Raw genomic sequence first — 24855 nt, forward strand, 5'->3', positions numbered from 1 at the left:
GCACCGCGGCCTCCACAGTCCCTGGTCTGGGCCCAGATGGGACAAAGGCCTGTCTTTCTGTCCGTCGTCTGCGGGGAGTCTCAGGCCGCGCCCGGTGGCGCCCGACGTCCCCCCCAGCCCCAGCTCAGGAGCGGCCCTTGCGGGTTTCCAGCCCACAGAGCCCCGCGGCTGCTGCAGGGCGGCCGTGTCCCCCGGTTTCTGTCCCGTGGGCCCACGGACACCAAGCCCAGCCACGGCGCGTGGAGGTGGGGACGTTGGGGGCAGTGGCAGCCGCGTCCCCGCCAGGCTGGGCCTCCGCGAGGCTGCTGGGCCCCGAGCAACCGGCGTCCTTCCGCAGGCGGCTCCGCGCTGGGCCTACGGGGCCAAGACCGGGCCCGGGGGGGGGGGGGGGGGGGCAGGCTGCCGGCGGGCCCCCCACCAGACGGCTTCGTCCGGGTCCCGCGCGGCGCCCCTGCCAGGGCTGCGGGGAGGCCGCCTCGCCCCTGCAGCCCCCCCATCCAGGCTCCCTGCATGTGGCCCCTGCCCGGCCGCTGGCGCTGCAGCCCGTCCTCTCGGCGCAGGGGCGTATTTTTCGGAGGCTGAAAGGCCGCTCCCCTGGGCTCGTTCCTGGCAGCGGGGCTGGGGGGAGGGGGTAAGAGGTCAGTGCACTGGGCCCAGGTCGCACTGCCACGTGGGGAGCCTCGTGCCGCCCCCAGGCCCCGGGCCTCAGTCCTGGTCTGTCCAGAACAGTCGTGGCCTTAGAGGTGGGCTCCAGTGTGGGAAGCGCTTTGCGGGAGAAGCGCGTTGCACACCCCAGGGGCGGGCCTAGGCTGCTGGGCCATCTCCAGGCCTGTGCCCATCACCGGCTCGCACGTGGGAGGGAGACAGACCACGAATGGCTAAGGGGGGGGGCACATCACAGAGGCACAGAGGGGCGCGGAGGGCACCCGGAGGGGCACTGTGTGCTGGGCTGTCCTGTCTGAGGGGAGCCGGCTGGGGCCCAGGGGGTGCCCTGAGGGCAGTGGGGCGGGGACAGGGTGGGGCACGTCTCCATGTCAGCACCTGCCTCTGCTGCAGGTGGGGAGGGCGCAGGGGGTGGGGGCTCGGGGAAGCCCCGTGTTCATGCCTCTGCCCGCCGCCCCGTCTGGCCAGGTGCACCTGATGAAGCCGGATGCGGTCCCCAAGGCGTGCTGCGCCCCCACCAAGCTGAGCGCCACCTCCGTGCTCTACTATGACAGCAGCAACAACGTCATCCTGCGCAAGCACCGCAACATGGTGGTCAGGGCGTGCGGCTGCCACTGAGGCGCTGCCCACCCCCTGTGCCTCCTGCCTACGTCCTCCCACTCCGGAGGCAGGGGACCCTGAGACCCAGCCTGGTCCTCAGATCAACATATGTACGTACGCTCCCCTCGCCTTCCTGCCTGGGCTGGATCTTCTCCAGGCCTCTGCATCCTTCCCTGCCTGTGGCTTGTAACAGTCCTTTGCCCTCAGGCCTGGTGGTCTGAGTCATCAAGTAGGTTCTCTCCCAGCCTCCTCCACAGGCACATCCTGACCAGCATTTTGGGTTGAAACCAAAGTCCTGTCTGAGGACCTACCCGTGCAGGGTGGTCTGCGGTAAACAGGCACCTAGGGCCCAGGGTGGCTACCTCCGGGTATTCACTGTCCATTTCAGGGCTTGGTATGTGTAGACAGGGTCTGGTCCACCTCCGGTTGCCTGCCCCTCCCTGGCGCTTTCTGGGCACTTTTGTTAGAATGTGGACTTGCCCTCGTTGTGTAGTTGTGAATCTGAATTACAACTCGCTGGCCACAGGCATGTGGGTCAACTGGAGAAAGAGTTGAATGAACAACATGGTGTAGGACAAAGGCCAATGGCACTTGTCTCCCCCTCCCGTCTTCCTGTCTTGATCTGCCTCTGCCATCTGGGGAAGGGGTACAGGGCATGGATGTTTGGCCTTTGTAGGAACAAAACATTTGGACGGCTTCGTTCGCCTGCCTGTCCCCATGCTGAGCTACGAGCAGCTCAGCCCCTGGGAAGCTCCGTATTGAGCCTATCCGGTGATACGTCGGGTGGCCCGAGATGACAGTGCTCAGCACACATGACATGATTTCCCTTTGGCGTGGCAAACACCAATCATCAATCCTGATATTTTTTTCTTCCAAATCTGTATAGAATTTCAAAATGACGCGTACTGGAGTTCCCTGCAGCCACTGCCTGCACATCAAAGTTGACATGTTAAGTGGAAACTTTGCCATCTTGTGCAGGCCAGGGGGCAATCCACTTCACCCAGAGCAGTGCACCTGGGACCCTGGGCAGCCTGCGGCCAGGGCACGGCCTCCCAGCCCCCGCTATGGCCAGAAGTTGTCACCATAATCTGCACCACCCTGTGTGCCCAGGAGTGCTGTCCTCTACCTCGGGACCTGTGAGCCAGGGCGCGACAGGCAGTAATTAGGGGCCCGGGCGGGGCGCTCCCGGAAACCGCTCCTCTGCCCGGAGCCGCTGCCAAGCCTGTAATTTCCCCGCTCAGCCCAGTCCAGCTGCCTGGGCCTGTCCCCCCCACCCCCCTAGGCCCAGCGGGGCGGAGGCAGAAGCACCATGTACCCCCGGGGCACATCCCCAGTCACCCCGCCCCCCGAGGAGGGGCCCCGGGACCACAGGTGTGGAGGCCAGGCCCTGCTGGGGGGCAAAAGCCCCTCCACAGGCACCTGGGGGGACAGGAGCAGATGCAGATTGTGCCTGGACTGTGTGCTAGGGGGTGAGCTCCCCATCAGTAGAAGGACCTAAACTCTGGTCCAGATGTGAGGCAACCAGACTTGGAGCCTCCTTTGGGCTTCACTTTCCCACCTGTACCTGTGGGCACTGGGCCTTCCGCCAGGAACATGTCTAACCCTTTCTCACCCTGCACGCAGAGACAGCCTCATGACCCTGGACTCAGGGCTCAGGTGGCGGTCACAGATTGGCTGGTAGGACAGGAACCTGTTTGCCATTCGAGTCCTCAGCTGACACTTGTCTTCCTAACATCAAGGATTGTCTTTCAGGCAAATGTAAATTTGAAATCAGCCAATTATTTCAACAGTTTTTTACTTCCCCTGGTAGCCAGCACCCAGTGGCGGCCTGGCACAGCCAGCGGTGCGCCAGGGGTGTCTGTCAAAACCTCCTGTCGGGCAGCACGGCACGAGCGCCTGGAGCTAAGTCTCACTGTGCGTGCACAACAACTGAAAAGCCTTCGCCTGGCTCCCTGGGTGCCGCTCGCAGAACCTCTGCAGCCCGCGCAGACTCTAAATGAGATCCAACAGGAACTGCCCCGAGCAGGACGCAATCGTGAGTGGACACAAAGCCCGTGCGTCTCCCTCCGTTTATTGCACGGTGCGGCACGCGCTCGCTGCGTGTGTTCTGTTCCCAGTTGTCAGTTTGCTGAGCCCAGGACAGCAGCCGAGGGAGCGGCCCAGATGCCGCCCTTTCCCTTCCTCTTGCTCAGGCCGTGGCTTGTGTACCTGGTTGCACAGGACGGAAGGCTACGCACAGGGGGACGGTCAGGCCCGTGGACAGCCACGAGGAGTCCATGACTGCTGCCAGGAAAAGGCTGAGGAGAAAGGTACAGCAGCCTCGAGGTTTGGGGAGCACGAGGCTGGCCTCGAGGCCTTGTCTGCTCTAAGGTTTTCTAAATTGGGGAAGTAACCTGTTCTGGAAAAATCCAGAAACAGGAAAAGAGGCCGCATAGCAAGAGGACAGAGGTGTGGAGTCAGATGGGTCTGAATCTTGGTTTTTTTCTGTGGAGCAGGATCTTGGTTCCTTCCTTGCAAGCGAGTGTGAAGATCACATTTAGGACAAGGTGTCCCCCCCAAAAAAAAAAAAAAAAAAAAAAAAGGACAAGGTGTCCCACGTAAACACTTAGCAACTGGAACTTGCTGGCATTATCACAAGGAATTTGCTGACTGCTTAGCCCTTTCTGTGCTTGTCCACCAAACCTCCTCTCAGAAAATGTTCTGCAGATGCTTTTTCCTACAAAATCTACACCCTGCGATCCACGGAGGGAGGACTTTGTGTTCTCACAGCTCTCAAGGCCTCAGGGAAGAGTCCGGTTATGGCCAGGCTGGGAATCGCCCCCGGTGCTCCCAGAGGCAGGGGGAGCGCACCAGCCTGCTGAAGGCACAAGGCTTGCCCCATCTGTTGAAAAACGGATTTTTAACTTCTCACAAAAATAATGCAGTTTTGGAGGAAAAATTAGGAAAAAATACAACTGAAGTCACCACAGTTGTATGACTCAGATAAACACAGTATCTGGATGAATTTATTTCTAGGCTTTTCTCTTAGGATACACGCATAGAGATGTTTACACATTACAGATGTTTTTACAAAATTGGGATCGTACTTTATTATATGGATTGCTTTCAAATATGCCTTTCCCACTTTATTATGCCGTAAAAATTTTCCTGTTAATAAATATTTTTTGAAAACATGGCTTTCTAGGTCGTTTATACCCAAAGCTGACAAGACTGTCCACAACTCCAACACAGGTCCCTAATCCCTGGGGGGGTTGCTGAGGCTGTCATGACCGTGACCGTGACATAGAGCCCGCAGCCCCTGGAGGTAGATGTGCGGTCAGAGCGGGAGCTCGCGTAGCCACAGGCCCGACCTCAGGGCCAGAGCCCAAGGAGTTAGCGCACTGGCAACCCCCGGCTCTGTCTGCCGCAGTGGAGCAGTGTGCGCAGACCGGAGGCCACCTCGGACGGGGGCAGGCCGACCCAGGAAGGCACTCTGTCCTTTGGACCACAGCAAGGCCGCGTGGCACCCTTAGGTCCACTTCTGATGGGCCGGAGCCTTTCCAAGCAACAGAGGTTTGGGTGTGCCGTGGTGGCTGAACTGGGCAGCCAGGCCACTGCACCCCGGGGTGCAGAGCCAAACGGTCTCTGTTCCTTCCAGGCTCATTATAGGGACCATGACCAGGTGTCCCCCTGGGGCCTTGGGCCCCCTGCCATAGACTGAGGCTAGAGCCCAGTAAACCTCCCAGGACCCCATTAAACTAAAGGGAGGCAGGCCGAGCTTCCTCTCCGGGTGCTGCCATGTTTTGGGTGACCTTTGCAGCCTGTCACCTGGGCCTTGGTTTCCCCTCTGTATAGGGTTCTGCTCTGGATAGAGTAATAACGCCTGTGGACACTCCAGAGCGAACCAGGGGGCACGCTGGTGCCCAGTGGGTGTTACCAGGGAAGAACAGAAAGCAGCAAGGTCATTGTCACAGAAGCCAGCGCCCTCTTGGGAGGTGGGCCGTGCCGTGCCCTGCATACACATGCCTTCCTGGCTGGGACTGACCTGTGATGGCCATAGTTAGCCCTCAGAGTGGGGGCCTGTGCTTTAAGGGAAGGTCTCTTTTGAGCTCCACGGGGTCAAGGGTCACCATGTACATCCTAGCAAGATGCAAGGACACAAACCCCAAGCAGGAGCTCAACCAAGGGCTGGGAGTCCACTGGGCACATGGAAGCCAGAGGTAGGGCCAGAATGCCGTCCTCCCTCACAGCAGCTTTGCTGGGGTCACCAGGGCTGGGAGGCACCAGGCCTCTCCTGCACCTGGCTTGTCCAGAGCTCAAGATGAAAAACCCAACCCACTGGATTTGGATGGTCCTAGCAACCCAGCCACAGAGTGTCTAGTGGCCACAGGGCTCAGCAGGTGGGGGATCCTTGAAAGCCCTGGTGTGGCGAGCGATGGGAGAGAAGCCAGCCTGACAAGCTCCAGGCAGTGCCTGCATCAGGACCAGAGCTCAGCATCGGGTGGGACCAGTGGTTTTAGCCCTAGCAAACTTCTCCAAAGATTCAAGTAGTAAATACTTTAGGCTTTGACGCTGTGCTGGTTAACTGGATTCACAAAAAAGGCAGCAGCTGGGTTAGGCCCCCAGTTAGGAGACCTCCTGTCTCCAGGCAAGCACAGGCCCTGGCACAGAGAAGGCACTTTGAGTTATAAAATATCATTTAAAAAATTCTTTAGAGGGGCACCCGGGTGGCTCAGTGGTGGAGCGTCTGCCTTTGGCTCAGCCCATGATCCCGGGGTTCCGGGATCGAGTCCCACGTCGGGCTCCCCACATAGAGCCTGCTTCTCCCTCTGCCTGTGTCTCTGCCTCTGTCTCTCATGAATAAATAAAATCTTAAAAAAAAAAAATTCTGTAGAATGGGGATGCCTGGCTGGCTCAGTCGAGCATGTGACCCTTGATCTCAGGGTCATGAATTCAAGCCCCACATCGGGCATAAAGCCTACTTAAAAAAATTCTGTAGAATGAATGTGAAGGAGCAAATGAATTGTTGAGACTGGTAAGTACACTTGCTGCCTCTAAGGCTGGCCAGTGTGAGCTTAGGAGTAGAGGCAGAAGACGGGAACTTCTCCGGTATTTTTGATTTCCACTGTCCTGACAATGGTATGACAAGGGTACCTGGCATCTCCGGGAATCCACCCAGGGGACGAATGAACGGCTGTGCCCTAACCCTCCGCCAGACGAAGTCAGCAGGATAGCTTCACCACGGAGGCAATCTCTGACAACAACTAGGAACTGGCTGGACTCGGCAGGACAAGAAGTAGGATTTATTTTAGCAGAAGCGACGTCTGGGAGCCACATGGGTGGGCTTAGGAGCAGCTGCGGCAGCAGAGGCCTGGAAGACGCGGCGCCTCTGCCCTCCTGGCCCATGGCCGCCCCAGGGAGAGCCAGAGGAAGCCCGGGCCGCCTCGGCACAAGAGCCGCTCCAAGTGGATCCCAGGAGCCGGGACACAAAGCCCTGCTTGCCCAGAGGGGACCAATGCCCCGAGACGGGGTGACCGCTCCGGGACGCAGGGCGGTGCAGACACGGAGCGTGCAGACTCACACGTATTCCCCGCAGTCGGCGATGATCACCTTCTGCTTTGGCTTCCCGTCCTTGCTGCCCTGAGCCTTCGCGGGGACAGACAGTGACAGAAACCGGTGAGGGTAGAGGGTGATGGGCGGCTCAGGGCCCCTCCCCACGTGCCCCCCACTCCCACCGAGCGGAGCAGCACCCCCCCCAGCTCCCCATAAGGCCATGCACCCAGGACCCAGCAGCCCCCCACCTCGATCTGCCGCAGGACATCCAGGCCTTCTGTGACCTCCCCGAACACCACGTGCTTGCCATCCAGCCAATCCGTCTTGTCACACGTCAGGAAGAACTGGGAGCCGTTGGTGTTGGGGCCGGAGTTAGCCATGGAGAGCAGGCCTGGGGGCGAGAAGGGGTGGCTCAGCCCCTACCCCGGGCCCGGCCCTCAGAGGGACATCTGTGCGGATGGAGCAGTGTAAATGCTGCCTGAAGCCGGCCCAGGATGCAGGCCAAGAACTGGCTCCCGGCAAGGTGGCTCCTGCTGGCATCTGTGGTAAGAGTGGCTGCACTGAAAGGGTGGGGCTACCAGTCTGGCCGAAGGGGGGGCAGACAACAAAGGACAGGGAGTCTACACAACTTTCTTCTAAGAAGTATGCCTCAAAAGGGGGTTAGAGGCCTGGATGATAGTTCACACAAGTCAAAGGATGATCTTTTTTTTTTTTTTTTTTTTTTAAAGATTGTGACTGCAGCTTTACACTGCTGGCCGGCCTAGCCGAGGACGTGGGCCTAAGGCAGCAGGGGGACACCTAAGGGCAGGACGGCGGGGGCAGTGGGCAGCCCAGAAGAGAGGGGCTGGCCCAGAGGAAAGGCGGGCGGGTGCAGGCAGGGGGACGTGGGAGGCCACGCGGCGGCTCGGAGGGCAATGTGGAGGCTTTGGGAGTGGAGGGAGGAGGGCGTCTGACGGGGACTGAGCGTGATTAACCACGGGGCTGCAGTAATGCCGCCCAGGCCCCGAGGAGGTGTAGTCGTGAGTTTCAAGATGACCATTCAGCGTCGTAGCTATTTCGGCCAAGGTGTGGGGGAACCAACATTCACAGGGAGGTGCATGGGACAGAGTGGGGCAGCAGGGCCGAGGGCCCCAGAACCCGAGCCTGCCCGCGCAGTGTGGGCCGCAGTGTGGCCGGGAGGCCCGTGTGGAGAGAAGCCGCTTCCCCGACCCCAGCCAGGCCGCCCGCCACGGCACCCAACCGGCTCCCACCTGGTCCCGTGTGTTTGAGGATAAAGTTCTCATCATCGAACTTTTTCCCGTAGATGGACTTGCCCCCCGTGCCGTTGTGGTTCGTGAAATCGCCGCCCTGGCACATGAACTGGGGGATGATGCGGTGGAAGCTACTTCCTTTAAAGCCAAAGCCCTTCTCGTGGGTGCACAGGCATCGGAAATTCTCTGGCGCAGAGAAAGGAAAAGGTGCTGAGGTCAAAAAACAAAACAGCGCAGTTCCTTGGGCCGTGGGTGCCCTCCGCCTCGCCTTCCGCGTGAGACACAGAAGGCAGCAACCAAAGCCGCCAGCGAGGTGCCGGTGGCCGTGGGGCCCTATGGACGGTCCTAGCCCAGCTGCTTCGGTCACCTGAAGATGAACCCTGTGATGGGCTGCACAGTGGGCATGTGGCCGGGGCAAGGACTGGAATGCAGGTCAGGAGCTGGAGGGTGGCATCAGGAAAACCATGATGCCACAACGCAAGTGGCGGCGCAGCACCTCTGGCACGTTGGTGGCCGTTGGGGGGGGGGGCATCCGGTATTACCGCAGTGGCCGCCCACGACAGCTTCCCCTTCCCGCCACGCCCATGTACCCTAATAAAACAAGTCTTTGAGGAAAACAGCAAAACGAAAACAAAACCCCCCAAACAAAAAAGCAAAACCTAGGCAGCTAGATTCTGATACGCTGTATTTGCTTAGTGTTTGTATTTTCATTAAAAATTCTGCCGTGTATTATAAGCCTTTGTGATCCTCACACCGTAAAGAATAGGAGGGACTGTGGGTAAGAAAGAAACCGAATACCTGAATTCCAGCTCAGCTCCACTGAATGGTGGGCAACCGATTTTTTTTTAAAAAAGAAAAACTAGGGATCCCTGGGTGGCGCAGCGGTTTAGCACCTGCCTTTGGCCCAGGGCGCGATCCTGGAGACCCGGGATCGAATCCCAAATCGGGCTCCCGGTGCATGGAGCCTGCTTCTCCCTCTGCCTATGTCTCTGCCCCTCTCTCTCTCTCTCTCTCTCTCTCTGTGACTATCATAAATTAAAAAAAAAAAATTAAAAAGAAAAACTAGGGGGATCCCTTGGTGGCTCAGCAGTTTGGCGCCTGCCTTTGGCCCAGGGCGCGATCCTGGAGTCCTGGGATCGAGTCACACATCAGGCTCCCGGCATGGAGCCTGCTTCTCCCTCCTCCTGAGTCTCTGCCTCTCTCTATGTCTATCATAAATAAATAAATAAATCTTAAAAAAAAAAAAAAAGAAAAGAAAAACTAAACAGGATCAACAAACAACCCAGTTGATAAATGGGCAAACAACACAGACATTTCTCCAAAGATCTACAAATGGCCAAAAAGAAAAAAAAAGATCTACAAATGGCCTATCAGTTCATAAAAGGATGCTCAATACCATTAGCTAACAGGGAAACGCATATCTAAACCACCATGAGATACCGCTTCACACCCAGTAGGATGGCCGCAATCAACAGAAAATAGTGTTGACAGGAATACAGAGAAACCGAGACCCTCATATATTGGAGGTGGGAACGTAAAATGAGGCAGCCACTGTGAAAAGAGTTTGGCAATTTCTCAAAAAAGGTAAACACAGAACTGCCACGTGAGCACATTTCCACCCGTAGGTATGTACCCAAAAGAGTGGACAACAGGCGTTAAAACGTAAACTTGTACACAAATGTTTATGGCGGCATTATTCACAATAGCCAGAAAGTAGAAACAATGCTCGTACCCATCAACGAATGAACAACAAGGACATAACCAGACAATGGGATATATTCAGCCATAGAAAAGGGATGGAACTCCCAACACATACGAGAACATGGATGAGCCTTGAAAAGATGCTAAGGGAAAAAAGCCAGTTAAAAAGAAAGGACCACAGAGTATATGATTCTATTTATAAAACATGTTTAGAACAGGCAAATCCACAGAGTAGATTAGAGGCCATGAGGGGCAAGAGGGGGAGAATGAGGAGTGGTTTAATAGGCTTAGTTCTATTTGGGGCAAACAACTTTTGAAGACAGTGGTATGGTTGCACAACATTGTGAACGCAATCAATGCCACTGAACTGTACACTTAAAAATAGTTTAAAAAGCCAAAAAAAAAAGCGGGGGGGGAGACAACAGCAACATAAAAGTTTTGAAAGCTAGAAAACAAACCGATGAATCATACCTGATGTAGCAGACTTAAGAAAGCTGCATCTTGGTACAGGCACCCCAATGTTCACAGCAGCATGATCAACAAGAGCCAAATTACGGAAGAGCCAAGAGTCAGTGGAGTATTAGCCACAGAAAGGAATGAAATCTTGCCATTTGCAGTGGCGTGGATGGAGCTAGAAAGTCCTAGGCTAAGCAGAATAAGTCAGAGAAAGACAAGTACCACATGATTTCACTCATACGTGGAATTTAAGAAACAAAACAGATGAGCAATGGGGGAAAGGAAAAAAAAAGAGTGGGAGGCAAACCATAAGTGATGAATCACTAAATTCTACTCCCGAAACTATTATTATACTATATGTTAACTAGAATATAAATAAAAACTTGGAACATTTTTTTTTTTTTTAATTTATGATAGTCACACACAGAGAGAGAGAGGCAGAGACATAGGCAGAGGGAGAAGCAGGCTCCATGTACCGGGAGCCCGACATGGGATTCGATCCCGGGTCTCTAGGATCACGCCCTAGGCCAAAGGCAGGCGCTAAACCGCTGCGCCACCCAGAGATCCCAAAAACTTGGAACATTAAAAAAAGAAAGCAAGCTGACTCTGAAGTTGGTAGAGCTGAGAAGCAACTCACTTTGTGCTGTGGAAATGCCAGAAGCTCAGGTACAAGGGTGAAGGTAGTTCTAAAAACAGTAAAGCTGGCTGAAAGCCTGTTTAAGAAAGGAGCCAACCCCCAGATCCTCTGCCACCCCTGGAGGCAGCCGGGTGAAGGTCTGCTCCCTGGTAGGTTAAAGCAGAGGTCTCTGGCCCAGGATACACTATACGTAGCTGGGGAATGAGGTGCTGTAGTGACAAACAGAGTAAGTGAAAGTTTATGTACTGTCCCCATCTCACACCACCAAGATGGCAAATAGCTGGATGGAGAGCCTCCAGCAGGAGACTAGACTCTTCTTGGGAGACTCCAAGCTGTCCTATATAAGTCAGGGAAATGGACATCCAGGGTCTGACAGAGAAGTACCCCAAATGAATCACCCCACAGTGGATGCTGCCGCCAGCAAGGCTTACCAACGTTTAGGAAGTTTCCAAACAGATTGTTAGCACCCCATTCTTATATATAAGGAAGGCATCTAACGTGAAAAGCAAAGACCAAAACAAACAGACCAAAACCAAAGCAAAACATAACTCAGGAAAAAGTGACCTTAGACAAAAACTATAGGGAGAAAAAACCTTAGTAATGTCCCCAGAAAGATGAAATGATCCTATGTCTGTGAAATCAGCACAGTGTTATAGAAAAAGAACACTTAGGAAGGTTCCAGAAAGAAAGAAGAGAGAAATCAGAGGAGACAAAAGCAAAGAAATAATTGAAAGAAATTTCCCAGCCAGACAAACACTGCCCGTGGGTGTGGTACACAGAGTAATGCCTCCCAGGAGACGTCCATGCCAGTCCCTGGAACCTGAGAATGTCTTATGGCAAAAGAGCCTCGGCAGGTGTGATTAGGGTTATGGATGGACCTTGAGATGGGGAAAGCAGCCCCCATTATCCGGATGGGCCTAATATAATCAAGAGCCTATAACAAAAGTTGACCCAGCTGAGATAGAGAGATTCAAAATGTGAGAGGGACTGGATCCACCATTGTTGGCCCCGAAGATGGAGGAAGGGGGCTGCGAGCCTCCAGAAGCTGGGAATAGCAGCAAGGAAATGGGGATACTCAGTCCTACAGATGCGGGAAACTGAATTCCACCAGCAATCTGCATATCCCCAGAAACATCCTCCCCTAGAGCTTCCAGTAGGGAAGGCAGTGACCCAGCTACCATCTTCATTTTAGCCTACAAGCCTTCTGGCCTCCAGAATGTGAGATAATAAATAAATTTGTGTTGTTGTAAGCCACTAAGTTTGTGGTAATCTGTGACAAAAGCAAGAGAAAACTAATAGTGGGGGGCCCACTGAATAGCCAGCAGATGCAAGATCTATCCAAAGGCACATGGTTTCAGAACACAGAACAGACCCCCTATGAGCCTCTAGGCCAGGGCTATCTAATGGCTCTTAAGCACTTGGCTAGTGTAACCGAGTAAATGGATTTTAATTTTATTTAATTTAAATGTAAATTTACACTTGGCTAGTGGCTACTATATTGCACAGCTCTGGACTAGACAGCAAAATAAAGCTTTTATAAAGGATCAAGAATCAGAAGGACAGGGGCGCCTGGGTGGCTCAGTGGTTGAGCATCTGCCTTTGGCTCAGGTTGGGATCCTAGGATCCTGGGATCGAGTCCTCCATCAGGCTCCCCACAGGGAGCCTGCTTCTCCCTCTCCCCATGTCTCTGCCTCTCTGTCTCGAATGAATGAATGAATGAATGAATGAATGAATAAATGAAGAAGAAGCATTAGGAGGAGAAGGAGGAGGAGGAGGAGGAGGAGGAGAAGAAAGAAGGAGAAGAAATTAGAAGAAGAAGAAGAAAGAAGAAGAAGAAGGAGGAGGAGGAGGAAGGAGGAGGAGGAGGAGGAAGAGGAGGAAGAGGAGGAAGAGGAAGAAGAAGAAGAAGAAGAAGAAGAAGAAGAAGAAGAAGAAGAGAAGGAGGAGGAGGAGGAGGAGGAGGAGGAGGAGGAGAAGAAGAAGAAGAAGAAGAATCAGGATGACTAGACTTCTCTAGAATTCTATACCCTACCTACCGATCAAGTGGGAAGGTACATATATTTAGACTTCACTCTTAAAAAACTTACCTCCCAAGCTCTTTGCTGCAGAAGCTACAGAAGGATGTCTTCTACTAAAATAAAGAACCACACCAAAAAAGAAGACAATAGACAGTCCAACCTAAGAGGTGAACACCACTGTGCTGTGGGCCTGGAAAGCAATGGTCCAGGCTGGAGAGTCAGAGGCTCCAAGAAGGAACTTCTACAGCAGAGAGAAGCTGACAATATCTGGTGTGTGTGAACATGATGACAGATTTACAGAGGCAGCAGAATTGGGGAGAGCATCAGGAATAAATGTACAGAAGATGAAGTGTGCGTGAAAACAAGACAACTACAAATCCCAGGAAAACAAAATGCTGTGCATGAAAGGAGGTTACCATAGTATGATGCTTACAGAGTCAGGATAATTTACGGCCTAACCAAACCTATGCTAACTATATAAGGAAGGTAAAAGGCAGGGAAAGGGATTTAAAAAGCTGATTCCTTATCTCCTGAAGCGGGAAGCCAACAGATGTCTAAAGCAAAACAAAACAAAAAAACACAAAGTAGACACATAAATCTCTTATGTACCAATACAGACGTAAAAAACCAAAAGAACCAGCTATGAGTTGAACGTGGCTGCCTCTGGGCAGCCCCGGTGGCCCAGTGGTTTGGTGCTGCCTTCAGCCTGGGGTATGATCCTAGAGACCCGGGATCAAGTCCCACATCAGGCTCCCTGCATGGAGCCTGCTTCTCTCTCTCCCCCTCTGCCTATGTCTGCCTCCCTCTCTCTCTCTCTGTGTGTCTGTCATGAATAAATAAATAAAATCAAGAAAAAAAAAGAAAAGGAAAGAAAGGAAGAGATAAAGAAAGGAAGGAAGAAAGAGAAAGAAAGAAAGAAAGAAAGAAAGAAAGAAAGAAAGAAAGAAAGAAAGAAAGAAAGAAAGAAAGAAGGAAGCTGCCTCTGAGGAGTGGCAGATGGGGGTGGTGGGGCCCCAGGGTTGGGGGCCAGGACCAAGGGACTGCTGTTTTTCAAAAGAAGTTTTGTGAAATTGGCTTTTTAAACTGTATGTCTGCATAATAAAATTTAGATTAAAAAAAAAAAGAAAGAGTAGAATTCAATATTTATACTAGAAAGACTCAAGAAACTGTTAGTTAACAGTACCTTCTAGAGAATAAAATTGGAGGTGGAGGGGGGAAAAGACTGAAGTTTCCAACTTACTGCCTTTAGTATTATTGGAATATGTATGGATTTTGTGTTTTTGTTTTCTACCATGAATACATGTTTACTTGTATAAAAAACAAACAAAAACAAAAACCCACAAAACCCTATTATTAAAAAAATAGTAAAGCTACCTGTAAAGCTTCAAAAGTGTCTGCTCAGACTCACTTGTTACTAGATCCCAGAATCTGAGATGCCTCAAAACAACTGAGGTCAGCAACAGTGTCAGGGGCATAAGAACCGAGGCAGTGGGAACTGTGGGAAGGCCCACTGCTCAGCCACCAGCCTCGGGCCGGAGTCCTGCTCACCTGCTGTCATGGGAACAACGTCTGAACGCAGCAGCATCTGGATGCGGCCGGCTGGCTTGTTCCCGATCTTGATGTCCATGTACACCTGAGGATTTGACCGGGCCTTTTTGACAGCGGGCTCTCCCTGGGCGCAGAAGAAATCATTAGGTTGGAAACTTTTAAGTTTTATTTTTAAGTAATCTCTACACCGAACATGGGCCTTGAACTCCCAACGCTGAGATCCAGAGTCGCGTGCTCTACTAACGAAGCCTGCCAGGCGGCCCAGGAGACTGAGTTCTCTGAACACACACCAAGGACCCAAATGCAGCGAGCAGGCTGTGGCAGGTGCCAATGGGGAAGGCCCCGGGCCGTGGAAGGGCAGGCAGAAGGCAGAGGCCAGGGCCATGGTCCCCAGCCTGACCCCCAGTGACGGGGACCTCAAGCACTGGCTACCTGAGCCCTGCCCCACAGGCTCGGGACCTCATCACACTCACCCTGAGACGCACCAGCACGCTGCACTCCGGCCTGTGGCCACACAACCACACCCTGGCCTGCAGTGCGCAGCTCTCCACACTCCAGTTAGATGGGACCCCCCCCACTCCAGTTAGATGGATGGCACCATCTATGCGCAGCCCTGCGGCACCACGGGCTGCCTACAATGGAAGCCAGGAGGGCAGCCCTCTGGTGGCCCAGAAGGCCTTGGGGGAGGTAAAGGCCCTGTTTCCTACCGCAAGGAGACAAGGCCAAGAGGGTAAGGAGACCTTTACAGACATCACAAGTGTTCCAAAGAGAAAAATGTCAAATGTTCATGACCGGTTTGGGGTTCGGTTTAGCTGACGCGTGCTAAGGTCTGGTGCTGGCACTGGGGACACGGTGACTATTACCTGCCACAACAGTAGCAGAGAACACGCACAGAGCACTTGTCAACGGACAGGGGGCTCTTCTCAACGTTTATATACGTTAGCTCCTCAACTCTGCAACCATCCTGGAGATGAAACTGTACCACTATTTGTCCCCATTTTATAGGTGGGGAAACTGAGGTACAATGAAGTGCAGTCATTTGCCCAAGCCGAGAGGGTGGTAAGTGGTGAAGCTGGAATTCAAACCTGAATCATACCTCCCCATCCCGAGCCCATGCTCTTACCCACAATCCTCCACCTCACACTTCGATACGATGCTGAATACAAGGCCCCTAACCTCACAGAATTACTACCTAGAAAGGGACAGGCAAGAAACCCCTGAGCGGCCTGCACAAAAGCAGAGACGCACAAGGAAACAGACTGGTGTTCCTGAGGGTGGAAGTGAGATGGCCAGGTGGGAGGACAGGAGCTGGGGAGCACCCCCAACTTTATCCCTCTGGACAGGCAATAAGGACCTACTAAAAGTTCTAGTAGGAGTCAGGGATCAGTGTGTGCTTTAAACAGATTGTTCTGGAGATCCTGATGAAGGACAAGAGTGCACACTGCAGCCAGAGACTAGTTAGGGAGCTTCTGCAATTATGTGCAGAAGAGGCTGGGTGGGGGGGTGGGGCACGCGTGGGACAAATGGGGTAAGGAGACTCAGGAAGGTCTGAGAGGAAAACCTGATGGCATTCGATGTGTTGTGTGCAGGCTGTTTTAAGGAGGAGATCTCTGACTGCAAAGGCCATGGGTGTGCTCTGCTCTGCAACCTAATTGGCTTGGGTCAATATGTGGCAGATACACGGTGGCGAATCAACAAGATGGGGAACAAGATTAGAGAGAAAAGGGCACCCATTCTGGGCAACTCTAAGCTGCCTGTGACACTTGTGGCCGAAAGGTCTGCAGCTTGACACTAGGAACAGAGGCCAGGAAACGCAATGGCACAGCAGAGGCTGCAAAAAAATCAGCGACTGCTACTGTTTTGGCAGGAAGAAGGGGAGTGATGCCCTGAGTGAAGAAAGAAATCCAGAGAACAACACTCCCAGGGAGGGGTGGGAGGGCCCAAGGAGCCAGCCAGGGAGGGAGGCCAGAGTCAGGAGAGTGTGCTGGCAGGCTGCTCCTGGGAATGGAGAGCCCCGAATCTGTGTGCAGACGGAGGGAGGGTGCTGCCACTGGAGGGAGGGTGCCATGACCCTCGCCTGCCTCCCCTGCATGGGACAGGGCCAGGGGGACCAGGAGCCTGTGCAAAGCGCTTCAGTGAAGGAGGAACTGGGCTAGAGGGGCGCAGAGGAGCACTCACTCGCCTTCCTCACCTCGGGCTTCCTCGACCTCAATCCCAAGGGGACTGGTCTGAGTGGGGCAGCTCCTCACACAGGGCACAAAGGTGAGAGACCTAGAGCTTGTCTCTCACTCACTCAATACCACCTTGTTTTTCATTCTCTCTGCTTTTGCATACCTATTTGCAAATTTCCACAAAAGCTTTAAAAAAAAAAAAAAGTCTCCTGTGGAAAGTGCCAGCCCCTCCCAGGGAAGTGCAGGCCTTCGATCTCACCTCCTGGATTTCCACTTTGGGAGGCTCCGACCCTTCCTCCTCTTTATTCTCTTCAAGAGTCTTCCCAGAAAACTTCTTCAGCCAGTCATCATCTGACCACACTGAAAGGAAGAGAATCGAACAAACGCTAAGAAATTCAAGCTACCGGCAGCCACCTGCTCACTAGCTGCTTTGGTCAGCAAAGTACATATTCAGCGGAAGTCTCAAGTGTAATTAATGCTTCCCCTGGGAACGTTAGCCCTGAAGTCCAGCTCTCATGAAGCTAAGTGAAAAAACGTGGGCAGCTTGGGTGGCTCAGCAGTTGAGCGCCGCCTTTGGCCCAGGGAGTGACCCTGGAGATCCAGGATTGAGCCGAGCTCCGCATCGGGCTCCCTGCACGGAGCCTGCTTCTCCCTCTGCCTGTGTCTCTGCGTCTCTCTCATGAATAAATAAATAAAATCTTAAAACCAAACAAAACAAAAACATGTCGCCAAGAAGGAAGGTGTAGCCTTGCCAGTTCCAGCCCCTGATGGAACATCTCAGGAACTAAGTGCCGAGGAAACTGGGAAAGATGAGAGATCAGGCAAGGTTTCTCTCATAATGAGAATAATTACTCTGCTGGGACTCTATTCCCCTCAAGCTGGCTCACGCCGACTCTGCCAACGCGAACCACCCTCTACTCCGATCCATCCAGAGTGGCCTTCAGCACCTACTTCTAAATATGGATAAAAATGCAACAAGGCCACGCTGGAGGACGTGATGGGGAACCCGTGGTTGCCCCCCCTCACCTGGTCTGGAAGAGCCCTCCTTAATCCTCATTGGTTTTGCCAAATTGACACGAATCGTCCGTCCAAAGAGCTCAGATTCATTCTGAAAAGATTGGAAGCCCAGCTGCTTAAACTGTCAGGTTGAGAGAGTCAGACAGCTTTGCATTTGCTTCTGATACATCCGAGACACACACCCGTGACCAGTTCTCCCTTAATCCGTGAGCCCCGAACAGCAAGCTCTGTGCCCACCCCCCGGCAGCCCAGGGCTTGCAGGCAATCTCCCCCCATCACACATCTCCTTTCTTTCCTACTAGCAGAGACCTATGCTCCTGAAAATGACTCCAGGTCCAGAGTGCCCTGGATACACATAGTTTCCAACTACTTGAGTTCACCTTCCAAAGTCAAGATCTGCTTTGAGGGGATCCCTGGGTGGCTCAGCAGTTTAGAGCCTGCCTTCAACCCAGGGTATGATCCTGGACATCCGGGATCGAGTCCCACGTCGGGCTTCCTGCATGGAGCCTGCTCCTCCCTCTGCCTGTGTCTCTGCCTCTCTATGTCTCTCATAAATAAATAAAATCTTAAAAAAAAAAAAAAAGATCTACTTTGAAATGGTGAGAAATGATCTCTGGGGGCTGAGGAATATGTTCGGCGAATGGGTGACCGAACAGGAATAAAGAACTTTATCATCCAAAGATAACTGGTATCAGGAAGAGTCACTTCACGTAAACCCATTTAGAGCAGTTTAAAAAAAATTCCATGGCAAAAAGTGAAGGAAAAAAAGGGGGGGGGGAGGACTGGGACTTTATTGGGATGAAACTAAAAACAAGGGAAATAAATTTCAGGTTTAACTTCGTACTAATTTGTAGAACAAAGATGTAATGGGTGGTTAATTTGCAGTTTTTTTTCCAACAAAGCTCTATCAACAGTGCGACATGACATCATTGCGCTTCCTATCGGATGTGAAAATCACAAAGATCTCAAAGAGGGCACAGATACTCCAGCGTTTTGTCACTACTCCCAAAGACCTCTCCAGGATATCCAAACCATCGGCATCAGTAGCACACCCTGCCGTTATCCTTACTGGGAGCTCTTCTCACTTGTAATTGGTCTGAAATTCTGCTTCTGCAAAATAGGCGATTTCACTGTGCAATTTCCCTAGAGCTTGCAATTTATTATCCTAGACATGGGGTGGCCAGTGAGAGACTAGCCAAAGACAAGGATTTGTATTTCTATTACTGTTAAACAGGGAAGGACTTCTGAGTAAGGACCAATCTTATTCAATTCACAGTGAATCTTTGCACATGACAACGACACTTTTTACTTCCCCGTGCGACCTCGTAACTTTGGCAGTTCGGCAAAGCAACAGATGCACGGGGACCCCTCTGTACCACCAAAAAGGAACTTCAGTAAGAATGAAGATTCTCAGCCATACCATGTTGTCAATAGCTGCTGCAGCATCCTGCCGAGAAAATACAAGGTCAAGTTTAGCTTCCTGTGGGGTCTACATGCTGACTCAGCAGAAGAAAAACAGAGTAAAGCAAAACATAATGGGGGGGGGGTCACACCTACATCGCCTGCCTAGGTTCGATGTGTGTCTATCAAAGCACTTCCTGGCTGAGTTTAGAGCGGGTGGTGCAGCAATTTGCCATGGAGCAGAAGGCCTGAGAAATAATCAGCAGCGCTGCCAGGCAGGAGGCTCACTGGGCAGAGCTGCAGGAGCTGGGCAAGACAAGAGGGGCAGGCCTGGGCTGTTAACAGTCTACATTCTGATTAACTGAGGGAAGCTTTCTACCAAGCAGCACTTCTTGTCTCTATGGAAACATCAGCAAGAGGCCCAGAAGCGGACCGAACGGAGACCAGCTGCCTTTGTAATCAGTACCAACACTAAAACTAGCCAAAGACTAAATACAGGTGACACAGAATTTTCTCACCTCCGCCAACTCAAATTCAACAAAAGCAAATCCTCGGTGTTTTTCTGAGGTGGGGGGAAAAAGGGAGGAAAACAAAAACAACTTATTACCATGTGGGGCAAGGAAGGTGAAGTCACTCACAGGCCATATCCAGACACTAGAAATTCTATCCAATCACTGTCTTGAAGAAGGAATCTCCCCCTTCGATTCTTCCCAGTTTAAACATTTCAGCAATACTGAACTTTGTCTTTCAGAAAACATGGCTAGATAATGTACTATACTTTCAATCTTTCAGTCAATTATTCTACCAAAGCCAAATTAAAACCTTAACCTCTGCATACGAGGCAAGTAGAAAAATGAAGTTATTTAACTTCTCAATTATTGATCCCTCATTTTGAGCATCAACTGTGCATAAAGTATGAATCCTCAAACCTGGATGAGGATGCTCACTCCTTTTTCCTCAGAAAAATACTGATCTAAGGCCAAGCACAACCGTGTTAATTTAATTAAACCTACTAACTTTAGAGAGCCAATATAACCTTACAGGCACACCTCATTTTATTGCATTTTGCTTTGTTCCATGTCATAGATAGCAGTTTTTCATAAACTGAAGGGAACCTGGCAGCAATTTTATTGGTACCAGTTTTCCAACAGCACTTCCTCTCTTTGTCTTTTGTGTCACATGTTGGAAATTCTCACACTATTTCAAACTTTTCATTATTATTATATTTGCTATGGTGATCTGTGATTACAGGATTTACAATTCGCTGAAAGCTCATATAATAGTTAGCCTTTTTTAGTAATGACATATTTTTTTAAAAAAAGACTTTATTTATTTGAGAGAGTGCAAGCACGAGCGAGGGGAGGGGCAGAGGAAGAGGGAGAAGCAGGCTCTCCATTGAGCCAGGAGCCTGACTCGGGGCTCCATCCCAGGACCCTGAGACCATGACCTGAGCCAGAGTCAGATGCTTAACTGACTGAGGCACCCAGGCACCTCAGCAATAAAGTATTTTTAAGTTAAGGCAGTACGTTACTTTTTTAGACATAATGCCGTAACTTGCGTGCACTGGGAAACCAAAAATTTCATTTCACTAGTTTCATGGTGATATTGGTTTGGTTGTGGTGGTCTAGAACCCAATCTGCAGTATCTCCAAAGTATGCTTGTATTGTTTTTTTACAGATAAAGATCCCAGACCCAGAGAGTTTAAAGACCTTGCTAATAATCAGGCAGGGTGATGACAGATTTAGGCCTAGAACTCCAATCTTAAAAATGACAACTAAGTAAGTGGGTGAGCAGGGTGCCCGGGTGGCTCAGATCGTTAAGCACCCAACTCATGATTTCAGCTGAGGTCATGATCTCATGAGCTGCTGAGCTGCTGTCTGGCTCAGCGTTCAGCAGGGAATCTGCCTGAGATTCTCTCCTTCTTCCCATCTCCCCACTCCTGTGCTCATGTGCTATCTCTAAAATAAATAAATAAGGGGGATCCCTGGGTGGCTCAGCGGTTTGGTGACTGCCTTTGGCCCAGGGCGCGATCCTGGAGTCCCAGGATTGAGTTCCGCGTCAGGCTCCTGGCATGGAGCCTGCTTCTCCCTCTGCCTATGTCTCTCCTTCTGTCTCTCTATGTCTATCACGAATAAATAAATAAAACCTTTAAAAATAATAATAATAAAATAAATCTTAAAAAAGAAAAGAAAGCAAAGGCAAGATAGAAAACCTGCAATGAACCTGTGATGCCAATTGAAGGAAATATCACCCAGGAAAGCAGAGGCCAAAGCCCTTCAGCTGGGGCTGAGCTTCCCTGCTGCCCTGATCAACAGTACAGCTGCCAAAAGAAAGCAGCAGGGGGTGGTGGGGTACCCAGCAGGTAGTTTGAAACAACAGTCAGATCTCCATGTAGTTCAAAACCTATCTTCCTATTGGGCTATTGAAAAAAAAAATTAAGATTTTATTTATTTATTCATGAGAGACACACAGAGAGGCAGAGACACAGGGAGAGGAAGAAGCAGGCTCCATGCAGGGAGCCCCATGAGGGACTCGATGTTGGGACCCCAGGATCACGCCTTGGGCCGAAGGCAGGTGCTAAACCGCTGAGCCACCCAGGCATCCTGGCTATTGAAAATCTTCTCTCACACTCGACAGATGGGACTCTCTGCAAAGTTATGTCATAGCTTATAACCTTATAACCACAAGCCTCTGAACATTCCTTCTGCATCAAGATCCCTGTCATGCTGCCCTAATGAGGCACCCTCTTGAGCTTTCCAACATATCAACCATATTTAGAATGCAGTTAGAATTTTTTTTCCCCTCTTAGGATTGTGAACATGACATGAAAAGGACTCACCTGTTTCATAATCCAGAGGAATCTGAATATCTGTGATGTCTCCAAAAGGAATAAAAGCAGCATGAAGAACTTTGTCGTCCACCTCCTCTGCCAGCCCACCTGCGAAGATGCCAAGCGCCTTCTGAGCCACTGTCCTCCACTCTCTGGAGAAGTCCCTGCAGCCCAGTTAGCACGTGACAGCCACGGAGAGGGGGCTGCTCCGTCCAGTCCTCGGGGCTCAGAAGCACGTTTCTCATTTGCTCCCTCACCCAACACTCATGAAACACACCTCCTCACCCTTCCTGCGGACGCGCATCTTGGCGCCAGGATTACTGCAGCAGCTTCCTAGCTGGCCTCCCTCTTCTCCGCGCAGCCAACTAGAGCAAACCCGGGAACGTGCAGATTTTCACCCATCACTTCCCTGCTTCAACTCCTTCGGAGATTTCCCACCGTCCTCAAGATACAGTACGAACTCCCCGCCCCGCCCATCTCTTCGCCTTCTTTCCCTTTGCTTCCTCAGTTCTCTGGGTTTCCCGCAAGATGACCCCTTTGCCCCATGGGTGCAGGGCTATTTCACACCTCGGGGGTTTTTGCTCTTGCTGCTCCCCTTTCAGTAAACGTAACGACCCTACTTGGGCCATAAAGCGCTCATCAAACTTCGCTATTGAGGTCATTCTCACTTCCATCGGGTGAGTCCGGGGACTCTCTGCTTCCGGGCCGGGGCCCGGGCCGAGCCCCCGCTGCAGCGAGGATCTAGAGCCTCGTCAGACGCCTCTCCCAATCCTCCGGGCCCAGCAGGCGAAGCGGTCCCCATCAGAGCTCAGCGGGCTTGAAGGGAGCCGGCGAGACTGCTACGGCGGCCGAGCTCCCTGCAGCCAAGCAGTACCGCCACGGACCCGGCCGAGACCCAGGCTCGCCACCCTCTGCGTCCCTAGACGCCTTCCCGCCCCACGCGGAGACCCCTGGGGGCGAGCGAGCCCCGATTCCGCCGGCTCTGCGCCTGCTCACCAACGTACAGCACGCGCTTGGTGGCGGCCATCTTGCTCCCGCGCGCACCCGCCGGAAGCCGGAGTTCGGCCCGCCCCTTCACAGGCCCCGCCCGTCCACAGGCCCCGCCCCCAGGCGCTCGCAGCCCCGCCCCCTCCGGCCCCCGCGCCCCTAGGCGCTCGCAGGCCCGCCCTCTCCGCCCCGCCCCGCCCTAGGCGCTCGCAGGCCCGCCCTCTCGCCCCGCCCCGCCCCAGGCGCTCGCAGCCCCGCCCCTCCGGCCCCGCGCCGCCCCTAGGCGCTCGCAGGCCCCGCCCTCTCCGGCCCCGCCCCGCCCCTAGGCGCTCGCAGGCCCCGCCCCCGGCTGTCCCCGTCCGGGCGGTGGGTTCTCGCCGTGAGCCCCGCGGCCCCACGCGGTGGGTGCTCGGCCGAACCGCCGGCTCCGCGGGTAGTAAACCATCTGCAAACTACGGGCCACCCCGCCCCACCCGCGGGCCCTTGGGCACCCTGGCAGCTGCAGGTGGTTTTTACTTATTTTATTTAAAAAATATATTTTTTAAGATTTTATTTATTTATTCATGAGAGACCCACAGAGAGAGACAGAGGCAGAGACACAGGCAGAGGGAGGAGCAGGCTCCATGCAGGGAGTCAGATGCAGGACTCATCTTGGCACCCCAGGATCACGCCCTGGGCTGAAGGCGGCGCTAAACCGCTGAGCCATCCAGGGATCCCCTTACGTTTTTAAGTAGACGGGGAGAACTTTTTAAATAATCTTAGCAGGGATGCCTGGGTTAAGCGTCTGCCTTGGGCTCAGGGCATGATCCTGGAGTCCCAGGATCAAATCCCACATCGGTCTCCCTGCATGGAGCCTGCTCCTCCCTCTGCCTGTGTCTCTGCCTCTCTTTCTTTCTCTCATGAATAAATAAAATCTTAAAACAAAGTCCAAATTTAAAAAAATTAAAAATAAATAAAATAAATAATCTTAGCAGACGTGAAAATTTATGAAATCCAATTTTCAGTGTTTATAAAGTTTTATTGGAACACAGCCATGCTCATCGCTTGCCTGTGGCTGCTTTCACACTACAGGGTCAGGAGACCTATGGTCCCTTCACAAGGCCTGAAATACCTGCCCCCTTACTCTTGGACTAAGCCAATTCAGAAATCGCAGATTGCCATTTGTGGCAGAAACTAATGGGGCCACCTGTTTTCCATAGAGCTGCGGGTTAAGACCTCTTTGAGGTCACATTTAAGCTGAAGCCTAGGGGCACGTGGGTGGCTCAGTCGGTTAAGGGGGGATATGATTTAGGCTCAGGTCACGATCTCAGTGTGGGCAGGTCAAGCTCTGCTCTCCCTCCCGCTCCCAGCTGGGTGAGGCCTGCTTAAGATTCTTTCTCTGCCCCCCACCCCAGGTGTGCGTGCTCTCTTTCTCTCTAAATAAATAAATAAATAAATAAATAAATAAATAAATAAATAAATAAATAAATAAATAAAATAAAGTCTCCTCAAAGCTAAAGCCTAAAGGAAGAAGAAGCTGGGAGAGGAGGAAGCAGGGAGATTTTAAGGAGATCCACTTGTGCACACTCGAGGGATGGAAAGGTCGGAGTGTGCAGGGGGTGGTCATGAGATCAGGCAGGAAAGGTAGGCAAGGGTGACGCCACCCCATAAGCCATGTGCGGGATTTGGCAGCTTGGAGCAGTTACAGGAGGTTGTAACAGGGAATTCATGATCACATTTTATGTTCTAAAATAGTGCTGTGGGGATGCCCGGGTGGCTCAGGGGGTGAGCATCTGCCTTCGGCTCAGGTCGTGACCCCTGGGGTCCTGGGATGGAGTACCCCCTCGGACTCCCCTCAGGGAGCCTGCTTCTCTCTCTGCCTCTGTGTATCTCTCATGAATAAATAAATAAATAAATAAGGTCTTTGAAAATAAATTAAATTAAATTAATAATAAAATAGTGCTCTGACCACTGTGGCCAGAAAGGATTGTTGGGAATCCTGGAGACCAGAAGGTCAATGCAGTTGACTAGGAAAGTGTCCCTTCAATCTACCCTCCAGCCTTTT

At 52.3% G+C, this 24855-nt stretch overlaps 2 protein-coding genes across 4 annotated transcripts in view; one reads left to right on the forward strand and one right to left on the reverse strand.

Moving 5' to 3' along the window:
- The window catches only part of BMP8B (bone morphogenetic protein 8b), a 32644-nt gene extending 28206 nt beyond the window's left edge, over nt 1-4438 (forward strand). The window contains exon 7 of the mRNA XM_055342143.1: nt 1132-4438. Coding sequence (XP_055198118.1) covers nt 1132-1281 — 150 coding nt within the window. The 3' untranslated portion in view covers nt 1282-4438. The remainder of the gene's footprint in view (nt 1-1131) is intronic.
- A 2085-nt stretch (nt 4439-6523) lies between these two features.
- On the reverse strand, nt 6524-22875 carry PPIE (peptidylprolyl isomerase E). 3 transcript variants are annotated; one of them, XM_055342144.1, is made up of 10 exons: nt 22821-22875; nt 21834-21932; nt 19513-19556; nt 19014-19040; nt 17603-17684; nt 16836-16936; nt 14406-14529; nt 8046-8231; nt 7044-7186; nt 6524-6888 (listed from the first exon to the last, which is right to left on the reverse strand). In XM_055342144.1, the coding sequence occupies exons 1-10, from the start codon at nt 22849-22851 to the stop codon at nt 6820-6822; spliced, it is 906 nt and encodes a 301-aa protein (XP_055198119.1). In that variant the 5' UTR covers nt 22852-22875; the 3' UTR covers nt 6524-6819. The 3 variants fall into 3 exon arrangements, with proteins under 3 accessions (XP_055198119.1, XP_055198120.1, XP_055198121.1); XM_055342145.1 differs by lacking the exons at nt 19014-19040; nt 19513-19556; nt 22821-22875 and adding an exon at nt 22102-22718; XM_055342146.1 differs by lacking the exons at nt 17603-17684; nt 19014-19040; nt 19513-19556.
- Between the last annotated feature and the right edge of the window lie 1980 nt (nt 22876-24855).

This window comes from Nyctereutes procyonoides, unplaced genomic scaffold, assembly GCF_905146905.1.
Source record: "Nyctereutes procyonoides isolate TBG_1078 unplaced genomic scaffold, NYPRO_anot_genome, whole genome shotgun sequence".
NCBI classification, from domain to species: Eukaryota; Metazoa; Chordata; class Mammalia; order Carnivora; family Canidae; genus Nyctereutes; species Nyctereutes procyonoides.